Raw genomic sequence first — 11,799 nt, 5'->3', positions numbered from 1 at the left:
AACATGTATATAAACTGTAACAAAAAGAATAAACTTCAACCAAGAATATCAAAAATGCACTCAATTCTTTTGTCATAACTGATTCCCACTAATGTCACAATATGATTAAACCACTTAAAATGTGGTTGTGCACATGTCAAGAAGAATACTACACACATACTACGTTAATTGCATGAGCACTGTATATTCAGAAAACCAGTATTCTCACCAGGAGGAGATGTAATATGTTCTGAAGAGTTCATAGATGAATGATGAAGACAAGAGAGTTAGAAATGTGTCCTGTGTCGAAGTCATGAAGTCAGTCCAGCTGCATTAAAACTGTGCCTGAAATATCCACTATGAAAAGGTTCAAAAGTCACAGGCGAAGAGTCAAGGAAGAGACTGGATGATGATGATTTTCTCGTTGATGCAGAAACGGTGAAGCACATTGTACAGGTTCTCTCCACAACGTGACACCTGCCTCTCCATGGCCAGACGGAAATCTTCCTTCACTCCCTTGGTGATCCCACGAGTCACGGTGTGGTGTCTGAAAAAAAAAGAAGACAAATGAAATGAACACAAACATACATATTGTCAGAGATGTATTATTAAGACATAACTTGCAGTAAAAACCAAATCACAGAAACAGCTTTTTCCCTACATGAATCAACCATTCAAGATTACGCAACAAAAGTTTCATCATAAATAAAAAAGACACAAAACATGTTCACAAATGAAATGAGCTCAAGTGTTATGAAAAGGAAAACAATCTAAATTGACTGCACAACAAGACCAACATCATCCTCAAAGAACAACAACAGTGATGACCACAAAAAGAAGAGCAATAGCTCAAATAAACAAACGCCAACAGGAAATCAAACTATTTCTGGATGTAAAATGACAGGCCCAACTCAAAACTGGAGGGATGGCAAGCCTTGAAGTTGGGAATGAAGGGAGGGTGACTGGTGTGGGGGGGGAGGGATGGGACTGTGGCAGGAGGGGCCTGGGGTACCTGTCCATCGTCTGCACCCCTTGTAGCAGAAGGGTATTTAACTCCACCCCCAGGGCGGGACTAGGGTTCCTGAAGGACAGCAACATTCAACAACTCTCAGTCAGTGAGGGTGCATTTAAGTGGCTTAACTTCTACAGCAATATATGGAGTAGTTGTATTTTACCCATACATTTTACCTTGTGTCTAATATCGCTTTGTCAACAGCAGTATCATTTCAAAGTACATTTTTACCCACAGGCCATGTCTACTTAGATCGTCAATCAATATCGCTGTTCTCTATAAAAACAGCAACAGAACGAGTGTGCGCAGAGTCACGATGCAACTAAAACATTTCTGAATGAGTCACGCTTACTTGATCAGCATGCCCTGATTGGGCAGGAACTCAAGTTGAATCCTGCCACCTTCTGGAGTACGCAGGTAAGCAAACTCCTCCAACATGTCAATGTCTGAAAAAAGTCATGAGCTTATGGAAACTAACGGCCAAGATCATAAAAGACAGACAAGATAACCACAAAGCACTTTTTCTCTATACATTATTTGTCAATCCCTTGCTGTCAGGCTTCTGTGAGTTACAAAAGAAGGATACTGGTGACATAGTTGAAGAAATTCTCATACTGTAAACCGCCTTGCTGACAGATCTTTTCCAATGCCTTTAAAAACAGCATCTCGCCCTGCGGCCAGTCGTGCTGCAGGAGCACCACCACGTGACCGAGGGACAGGTCATCACGATTGTCTGTGAATGCACGGAGCTGATTGCACAAAATGAGAAAAAGAGAAAGTGGGTTATGCTAGGTTTATTAACTTAATAGTCTTGAAAAATTTATCGACATGAATGGTGACAAATTCAGCATTTCCACAGCCTTGACAAGTTTAAGTACCTTGAAGCAAGCCAACATCAGCTGGAGGCAGAAAGGTAACACGGCTTTGCTGGTGCAGGGAAGCAATCTTAGGTCATTACCTGGATATGAAAAAAATAAGTCACTGCATAACGTTCTGACACAACAGTTACAGTATATATTTCTTGATTTATATCGAAACGACAGTAGTTTTAACAAAGTTTGTTTTTTGTCTAGTTAATATGTACATTTCATCAAATGTAACCTGTGGTTTTCTTGTATTTATTGAGTTTAATGGTCATAACAATCTGTCAACATACAGACACACACAATGCCAACATTTTTGCCAAAGATATGAAACCATTTTGTTCGACAAAAGATGTATATTACATGTAAATTTTACATAAAGAGTTAAAAGCTCTTCACCGATGGGAAGCAGGAAGTGTTTACCTTTCCTCATTTTGGCCTTGAAGCGACTTTGTTCCTCTAGAGTCTTACTTGGTTCCTGACTCGGGGCCATCAGACTACCGACAACATCAAGCAGCTTCTCACAGGCCATCTGATTAACACACACAGTACAACTCATGCGTCACATGTATGAACAGGGCAACGCAATCACACAAAATGTTATATTCAAATTAAATTAAATATATTGTCTATATGTATTTTGTCACTTGGACTCAAAATCCTGCTGTAAGCACATGTCGGCCGTGTATTATGGATATCCTTTTGCTGGGCCACAACGTGTTCTCAAAATTATTACACAAAGTTTTTATCTCTGGGGAATTTTATAGATAATTAAGGTATGCATGTCAAATAATGCTACATAATAAAGCTTTTGCATGTATTAATTGTAGAAGCCTGTAGAAGCAAAAATAAACAGATCCAATTCAGTCAGTCAAAATGGTTAAATTGATCTACAATTTTCTTGAAAAAAATGTAATTAACTATGATGCCACCTGCAGGCTAGTTGGAGTTATAGATTGATTCTTGGAGCATGACCCACATAGCATTATATTTTGTATAATAAAACCAGATGGTAGAATAATAAAAGCAAAACAATCTCCTTTGTACATTACAGTGCAATATAGTGTATCAGTATAAATAATATTAGAACAACAGATATCTACAGTAGTAGCATTAAATATCAGAGGTTGTAAACCATTTGAATAGAAATAGTACAACAATTACTGCTCAATACAATAATACAACACAATACATTTGGGCCAGGCATGAATTCCCAATATGGAAAAAAGGACCAAACGATGGAAAAAGGCAACAACACGAGTAGTGTTGTTTGTGTTTGTGTGTGTATGTGTGTGTGCGTGTGTGTGTGTGTGTGTGTGTGTGTGTGTGTGTGTGTGTGTATGTGTGTGTATGTGTGTGTCTGTGTGCACGTGTGTGTGTACCCTGTACTCTCCCACTGCATAGTGGCAGGACGCCTGCTGTATGAGGGCCCTGTGGTGCTCCAGACTGGCCTGCCCTGAGGGGCTCTGCTGTCCAGGCTGAGGCTGCTGCACTGCAGCCATCTGGTGCAGGCTCGAGAGGGCCTTACGGTACTGTCCCTGAAGACACACACACAAACAACCAATGAGGCACATGGAAAGAGACTTATTTTAACATTTGTAAATATTACCCAATTAGGAAAACTATAGATTGAATCAATTCCATTAAATGTACTTCAGTTCAATCCGCTCGTTGCCATTAGTTGTTCCATAAACTCTACTTGGCCTGTTCTTTAAATATTGTATGAATTAATAAATATGTATAACTACATATTTATTATGTACATGTCGTCTATGCGGCTCATACAATAACTACATGTCCTCACAGATCAATAAAGTTAAATTACATCCAGTACAAACTGATTAAATACTTTACAAAAATATAAACGACAATAAAACAACAAAATCATAAATCTTCATAACCGTTGCTTGCCTGGTATATGATTGTGTCGGTGAGGAATATTCTGAACCACAGCCAGCTTTCCGTCTTCCAAGAGGCACAGATTTTACTGAATTCTGTTAAAATGTTATAAAAACAAATTAGTAAGCCTTTTCTCTTTAAACAGGAATTAAAGACAGTTATATAGAGAACGCTTTTACAAAGCATGATAATACATCTGCAGCTGTTGAGGTTCTCACTTTATGATAATGTGTTGGAGTGATTGGACCCTATCTAGGTAAGTAAACAAAAACACATGAACACAGGAGGTGCTTACCAGTTTCCAGGCCATCATGGGAGTGAAGAAGGTCCCAGCTTTCCCTTGCTGTGCGAAAGCTCTCCAGAGTCTCTGACCAGTTGGGCATCTCATTCTTGTTCACCAAAATGTGTCGACCGCGACCTTTTCCCAAGCCTTCCTCATCATCTGAGCTCTACAATGACACGCACGCACATGGTAACACAAAGAGAAGCAGACACAAACGGAAACAGACCACAGTCCCCTTCTTAAGAACACATAAAGTACAACCTTGCAGAATATTTCGTGACTAGAAACAGTTAAATTATTTCTGATCCATCCTCACCATTGTCTTCTCTCTCCCATCTGCCAGTTTGCGTTTTTTATGTGCATGTTTCACTGCTCCCCTCTCCACTTCCACATCGTTATACACCGAACTCAAATCCTCTACAAGGATCCACGGCCCCGAGCTCAAAGCATTCAAACCTGCCAAACAAAAACTCATGTTTTGATCTTTTTACCTTTCATTGAAAAGACAGCAGAGATACATATCTTGAAGAACTAGGGTTGAACAAGCAAATATGGAAGCCAACCTTGGAACAGTGCAGGCTGCACAGCTGAGACATAGAGGAAGGCGCTGCGGAAGAGGACGAGTGAAGCACAGATGACCACCTGACTGCAACAGCGGGACCATGTGTCTCCTTCCAGACCAGGCAGATAGCGACACAGCTCCTTTACTCTCTGCAGCATGTCCACATAACTCCTAGAGCACAAGCAAAAAAATAAAACAATATTTATTTAACAATATTTATACTCACATTCAAATGGCCAATGCTACTGATGTATAAATGTGTATAACATCTGTAAGTATTGCATTTGGATGTTAACAATCCCTGTCCTATGCCTCTCACTTTTACAGACCTCTTTATGATGGAACAATCATCTGAACATATATTTGTGACACCAAATTTCTTTTTTATGTGGTCTGACAAACAAATCTATGAATCCATTTATATCAGGGACAGTGGAACTTAAATCCAAAAACACCTCTTAATAAAATGCAGTACAACTCAGCCTCCAAATGACCAACTTTAAATCTCAGTGACATGAGTAGACAGACTACCTCTGTCCCTTGTCTCCCTGCCACTCGCAGCGTGCTCCAACCACAGCGAGGATATCCAATAGCCTCTCCCAAGGTTCTGCTACCACTGATGATTTTTCCGAAAGACCATCAATCACATAACGCTGAGAGCCACGGGACACAGTGGGTGACTTGAGAGACCCACCTTCTTGAGAGCCTGAAACAAAGAACAAGATGAGCAGCAAAAAATGTCAGACAAGCAATTAACCCATATGAAGATGTCGCTAATATAGGACAGAAAACCTTGAGGTTTAAAGTATCACACTGAGTTAGCACGAAGAGGAGTGCTACTCTACCTTGTATCTGTACATCAGGTGAGGGTCCACGAGTTACATAGCCAATGTAGAATTCAGCTGCTTTTAGCATGTACTTCTGCATCAGGCTGGCCGGCAACCGCATGTCCATGTTGTTTATGACCAAAGGAAGGACATCACACACTGTAATAACAAGGAATAATACAAATAATTGAAAATACATTTTTTATGAAAAGCAAGTTTTAATGTGAGGGTTTTACTGACCGAAAAGTTTTCTGAAGCAGTTGACAGGAGTCTCCACATTCTCTGATGCCTCAGCCTCCAACAATTTTTCTCCTAGATTGACCTAAACATACAGCATAAAGTTAACAGTGACCATTTCGTACACATTCATATGTCAACTCATCACAGCTATGTTATTATTACATACTCCGTGTTGAACCACAGACTCAGGAAAGCGCTTAAGAAGAAGGAGCAGCATCTCCGCCTTCTCCAGAGTGTTGAAACATTGTTCTGTGGCTTTCAGTAGCATCTCACACTGCACACGGCCAGGCAGCGTCTCAAAAAGCCCTGAGGGAGACAAACACACACATGTATGTGTGTGTGTGTATATATATATATATATATATATATATATATATATATATATATATATATATATATATATATATATATATATATATAAAGAGAAATTTAAGATTTCAAAACCAACACCATTCCCCACACTTCATAGCTACATTCCAGATAGGGAGTTAAACTTCTCTCACCTCGCAGAAACTGTGCATGTTTGTCCTGAGAATCACTGCGGAGTGCAGCTGTGATGACACTGATCTCTCGCCAAACAATGGGCTGATCTGGAAAGTTAATAAACCTAAAGAATGGATAAATGATTCGCTTCTGTTAGGTCAGAGTCAGTGAAGGGACCCCAATATTAACCTTTGTACCACATAGCATTAGATAGTACACTGTAGCTCACATGTCGTACAGCAGTCTCCCCGCGGAAGCTGTCCTCTCTGCATTTCGTTCGATGATGTACATTTCATACTGTGAACATATGTCAACCAAAGTACAACAATTAACTCATAACAGAAGATCCACACACTTCAGACACGTGATGGCGCTTGACTGATGCATTTGGTTTAATTCATCCGGTGGTTGGACGATTAGAAGCTGATATCAATGCTTAATGTTACCTGTATGTTGAAATCTGCAGGGTAAAGGGTTCTGGCAGTTATGAGCCAGGCTTTGGCCGCACAGGGATCATCGGAGACCAGATCCCGGGCTCTTTTCACCAAAAACTCGCAGTCTTTTTGCGCTGACATTTCACATACATCAAGCTTTCAGTGGCGAAGGCGATAAGCTGAACTCACACGCAGCTCAGAAAACAGTTTAGTGCATACAGTTGTCTCACAAAAACATAAATGTGAAGTGCACGCTGTTACAGTTAACGTTAGCCAACGTTAGCGTTGAGCTAAAGAGAGCTGATTTGTGCAAAACGTAGGAATACAACTAGCAACATACAGCTGCCACCGGCTGATATTTGTATTGTTTTCGTATCTTTGGTACTACTGTTCACAGTACCGTTATTCAATTAAATCGTATACATTTAACGGCCGTTGATAGTGAGAAAAATAAACTAACAATAACAAAGCAACAACAAAAAACGTGTTTAAATTACCAGTCGAAGCTAAACCTTTATTTACCGACACCGTCTTCGGCGTTACGATAATGACGTCACATCATAGTCGTAAAAATGTCTCTACGCCCTGCTTTACGACGAAACAAAACAACCTAAATAAATCCTTCGTTTAAGCGTTTTATAATGTTGTGCGTTATTTACCAGCTAAAACGATCCACTATTGTACAACACAAATAACTGACGTTAATAGTGCAAAGGGGAAATAAGCTCTAAGATGACCATCCATATACTCTCAGATCTTCAGTAGTGCGCATGCGCTGGAAATGCATTTTGCTTCTGTCACCTGCTGCTGCTTGGGCTGCAGATCGACCTACGACTGTGGCCCAATTACTTTGCTAAAACTCCCGCCCTTGACCTGTTCAGGGACAGGACAGCGTTTGGCGTAAACTGCAGGTAAAGACTGATTAATGGGCCGCTCGTTTGCCTGTTGACATCCAGTCGCTGTCAATGAAGTCTCCAACAAATCATTGACCAACGCTTGTCTGTTTAGTCTGATTGTGCTAGACAGTTAGCATGCTAGGCTTACATGCGTTTTCCTGTAACAAACATCTATTATAGCTGACTCTGTTCTCGTGTTTTCACCTTGCCTTAAAACATCTAATTGAGTGTTTCTAACACAGCCGACGAGGACCAGCTACGATTAATGGTGAGCTGGCTAAGTTAATTAAACAGCCGAGCAGACGGGTGTTTGGCCATTGTGCAAAGCAGGCTCGCCAATCGATTATTTGTTGTTTTTCAGCCAGCTACTCATACAGTCACTAAGTAGTTTTGCTTCGTGTCTTTGTCTTAATGGGGGCGTTAAATGGTGTTAGGCCTTTGTGTCCGCGTCAGCCCAGTGACAGAGAGTATGCTAGGACAACAGCCATGACGTGACAAGCTAGTTAACAGGAAGTTACACAGAGGGCGTGTCTCCCGGAAGATTCAGTTATAAATATTATCTGATGATTACGTAATCGAGCACAAATCTGTTGATATAGTTAAAGTATCGTTATCCTGATGATGTTTTACATTTTTAACTGCAAAAGTACAATACCATCAGCAGTCAACTTTACTCAATCAGCAAAAATAAATTTAAATTTAAAATCTAATAAGCTTGTATTGTATGTGTTGCATGCATCCGGTTAATACAGTCTAGTTTAGTAGTTTCCTGTGAAATGTCATGGACGTAATTGTGTAAAGTCTTACAATTTGGAATTAATGTGACACTTCAAAACTTAAATGCTTGAACAAATGTACTGTGCTTTAAACTGGGGAACTTCTAAATTACATAACGCTCTCCTCGAGGTCATTAGTCATGTGGCAGCGGAGTTTCTCACACTGACCTGAAACTGTGTCAGTATTTCTGGAGTGATATTTTGGTTGACTTGCTGTGACCTCTAACGACCTTGCCACCACTATGTCTTTCTTGATCTACATTTAGAAAACTCCTAGACAACTTGCTTTTATGTGTTACAGGTACTTAGAGGATATTTCTTTCATTTGAGCAGTTTTGTTAATACTATTATGTAGGAAGAGGAAAACCTAGTTTATATATGTTATGTTTCAGTGGACTATGGTGCTTTGTAATTACATCAAATGAACAGACCTAGTGTCTTCTTCTGCTATTCATTGTTGTCCTCTCCTGCCCTATGACTAAGCTGACATTTTAATCCGTCAAGTTGTGTATGTGTAGCCAGTTGGGGCAGTCTGGTTGTACAACTTAACAACAGTTTAATCCTTTTAAGGCAACATGTAGCATGAATGGGCCATTTAATCTGGTCTCCAATCAAAACATATCATATTACTGATTGAATCCCATTTGTTCTTTTCCTAAATGTTGACATGTGTGTACAATTACCCTATTTTTATGGTGTCTGGTGGTCCTTTCATACACAAGCCATACAAATAATTGTAAAAAAGATGATCAGGATTATGTCCTCTTTCTTTCACAGGGTCTACCATTTGCAAAAGAGGGCGGTGCTGATGTGATGCTGGAGTAACAGGCTGTGGAGCACTAAGCTTCCCATGGCTGTTAGCACCATGGACTCCGAGTCAGCCCGAACACCTCAGCCTCAGGCTGCCCTGACTAAAGGAGGCCGCTCCCTGCTGCCTTCTGGAGCTCTAGGTGCCATGCTGGGTACTCGAAAAAAGCACTATGTCTGTGGCTCCATTGCAGCTTTCACCAACATCGTGGTGACTTTCCCCATCCAGAAAGTCCTGTTCCGCCAGCAACTGCATGGTGTGCTGGCCACCGAGGCGGTGCAGCAGCTCCAGAGAGATGGGCTAAGGAATCTTTACCGGGGCCTGCTGCCCCCGCTGCTCCAGAAGAGCACTACAGTGGCCATCATGTTTGGCCTGTACGAGGACTTCTCAAGGGTCTTACTAGACTGTGCCGATGGCAGTGGTGTGCCCGAGCTGGTCACCCGAAGCTTTGCTGCAGCATTGGCCGGAACAGCAGAGGCTATCCTGACGCCATTTGAGCGTGTGCAGACTCTCCTGCAAGACCATCGACATCACGGGCGCTTCAACAACACAGTCCACACCTTCCGGACACTTCTGACTGAGCATGGCGCCAGAGAGTGCTACCGCGGCTTGGTGCCCATAATTCTCCGTAATGGCCCCAGCAATGTGCTCTTCTTCGGGCTACGCGGGCCCATTAAGGAGCAGCTCCCAGAAGCCACTAGCCGGGCAGGTCACATGGTTAATGATTTTGTGTGTGGCGGTTTGCTGGGGGCAGCCCTTGGCATTATGTTCTATCCATTAAATGTGGTTAAGTCCCGAGCTCAGTCTAAGGTCGGTGGAGCCTTCCAGCCTTGTAGGGAGGTGCTGCTGACAGTGTGGAGAGAAAGAGGTGGCAGTGTGGCCATGCTCTTCAGAGGGGCCCACCTTAACTATCACCGTTCACTCCTCTCCTGGGGAATCATCAATGCCACCTATGAACTACTGCTGAAGGTCATGTAAGATGGGAATTGGGGATACTATAATAGAGATCTGGAGAGAAGGGGAAAGCATTTAAAGGGAAAAACCTGTATGGAGGAATGGATTCCATTTGTGGAGGAGAAAAGAAATTGTAAAATAAAGCTGATGTACTTGCTCTCTGCCAATTCTTTTTTGAACACCAGAGTCTCCATGACTTAAAGACAGCAGTGAAATTGCACATCGGACAGGGGCCAACATTCAGTGTAAGATAACCCACCTGCCACATGCCATGAGTATTACTTACTGTTCAAAATATTATAAACAAGATATACGCTTTAGCCGATACAAAACCTTTGCCAGGGTCCAATTGAAATGCCCTTGTTTGCTCTCTGTTCAAAAATGTTTTGGCGAAAACTGAACTCTGCTTTTTTCTACAGTTTCAAGCAAAGCTTACTTGACTGAATTACCTGTTTCTTTGTCTATGCTGAGTGTTGTGGTGTTTTGTAGACAACATTCGTCTATTTGTTTGACCAAGAGCATTTCCTCTGTGAGGCTGTATTCTGCCACTTAACTGAAACACTTTTCTACTGTTGACTGTTTAAATTGTCAAGGAGAGTGTAATAAATGTATTTTCTCTTCAAGCTCCATCACCACTATTTCGGCCTAAATGTTTGTGAGACCAAAAGGTTAATACTTCAGAAATTGTTGAAATTTATATCAGTGACGATCTTGGAAATGCTGCCTAGCAGACACATGCTGGCTATTTCAAACAGTTTCTCTTTGCCACTTGGAGCTGAAATGTTTCGTCAATTACTCTCTGTAATTTTTGAGAAATGTGCATTCATGTCAGTAAAACACATTTATTGGAAAAGAGAAAATAAGTGTTGACCTAAGTTGCAACAAATAATCTCTCAAACATTTGTTCTTTATTTAAGATTATTTAAAGAAAAATTTGCCATTTAAGAAAAACTATTTTTGATATTAATTGTATCCACCATTGCTGCATTTTGTTTATTTTTTGGCTATTTGTTAATTTTTCTGTCCAACTCAGTCTAAATGCTTGTTTTCTTTTCATAACCTTTTAATATCACTTATTTTATACATGTCTCCCTCTACTCACACTTTAGCTCTCGTTCTCTCGCGCGTGCTCTACTGTCTGTAACATCTGTTGACATAATGGGCTCAGATTTCAAGCTTGAGTAGATTCTGTCACCACGCAACAGCTCTTGCTGGGTACGACAGCCCGAAGAGGAAAGGCATGCTGCCTGGACATAGAGAGAGAGAGAAAGAGACTGAATAGTAATAGTGCTGAGAGAAAAAGGGGGCAGAGGGTAATGTTCAGTGGCACAAAAAGCTCAAGCTGCCATGGAAATATCTCTCTTGGCCTATTTCTCCAATTCTTTTCATTTTGATTGTCCACCACGTGACGTTTCCTGAGCATCTTTTCAGGATCTTCAAGGGTTTCCTTTTTTGAAAATAAAAATCTAATTATGTTTTGAAAGTGGGACACTCGCTTACAGCTGTTCATAATTTCCTGTTTTTCTTAAGCACTAGTCTCCAAATCACTATGAAAATGTCAAATGGATAATTGCAACCATATTAAATGTTTTAAAATCGATCTATTAAACACATTGACGGCGAATAAGTCTGTGGATGTTTCATATGTCAACTGAAATATTTTTTCTGAGAATGAGCTTTATTCACTAAAAGTAAATGACAAATTGTGTTTTGCTTTTGTAATAGAGGCACCCGTACATTGTGGAACTGTGTCTTCTACTTTATCGGGACTGTGGCTCAGTGA

At 40.8% G+C, this 11,799-nt stretch overlaps 2 protein-coding genes across 4 annotated transcripts; one reads left to right on the top strand and one right to left on the bottom strand.

The window, feature by feature from the left end:
• Window positions 1–14: 14 nt before the first annotated feature.
• Window positions 15–7,113, bottom strand: ints10 (integrator complex subunit 10). 3 transcript variants are annotated; one of them, XM_068581628.1, is made up of 19 exons: window positions 7,080–7,112; window positions 6,595–6,716; window positions 6,378–6,445; window positions 6,169–6,272; window positions 5,832–5,971; window positions 5,666–5,747; window positions 5,444–5,584; window positions 5,130–5,304; window positions 4,600–4,769; window positions 4,353–4,492; window positions 4,049–4,202; window positions 3,766–3,848; window positions 3,237–3,392; window positions 2,278–2,386; window positions 1,870–1,949; window positions 1,578–1,740; window positions 1,344–1,437; window positions 992–1,060; window positions 15–526 (listed from the first exon to the last, which is right to left on the bottom strand). In XM_068581628.1, the coding sequence occupies exons 3-19, from the start codon at window positions 6,437–6,439 to the stop codon at window positions 370–372; spliced, it is 2,079 nt and encodes a 692-aa protein (XP_068437729.1). In that variant the 5' UTR covers window positions 6,440–6,445; window positions 6,595–6,716; window positions 7,080–7,112; the 3' UTR covers window positions 15–369. The 3 variants fall into 3 exon arrangements, with proteins under 3 accessions (XP_068437729.1, XP_068437710.1, XP_068437719.1); XM_068581609.1 differs by having other exon boundaries at window positions 6,595–7,113; XM_068581618.1 differs by lacking the exon at window positions 992–1,060 and having other exon boundaries at window positions 6,595–7,113.
• A 243-nt stretch (window positions 7,114–7,356) lies between these two features.
• slc25a51b (solute carrier family 25 member 51b) lies at window positions 7,357–11,632 on the top strand. Its single transcript, XM_068581193.1, has 2 exons — window positions 7,357–7,493; window positions 9,032–11,632. The coding sequence occupies exon 2, from the start codon at window positions 9,105–9,107 to the stop codon at window positions 10,038–10,040; it is 936 nt and encodes a 311-aa protein (XP_068437294.1). The 5' UTR covers window positions 7,357–7,493; window positions 9,032–9,104; the 3' UTR covers window positions 10,041–11,632.
• The last annotated feature ends 167 nt before the right edge of the window (window positions 11,633–11,799 follow it).

Source organism: Clinocottus analis, unplaced genomic scaffold (assembly GCF_023055335.1).
Source record: "Clinocottus analis isolate CAN_PGR_092001 unplaced genomic scaffold, fCliAna1.0.p SCAF_10, whole genome shotgun sequence".
NCBI lineage: Eukaryota > Metazoa > Chordata > Actinopteri > Perciformes > Cottidae > Clinocottus > Clinocottus analis.
The sequence above is the reverse complement of the archived record's forward strand: the minus strand, read 5'-3'. Positions and strand labels throughout refer to the sequence as shown.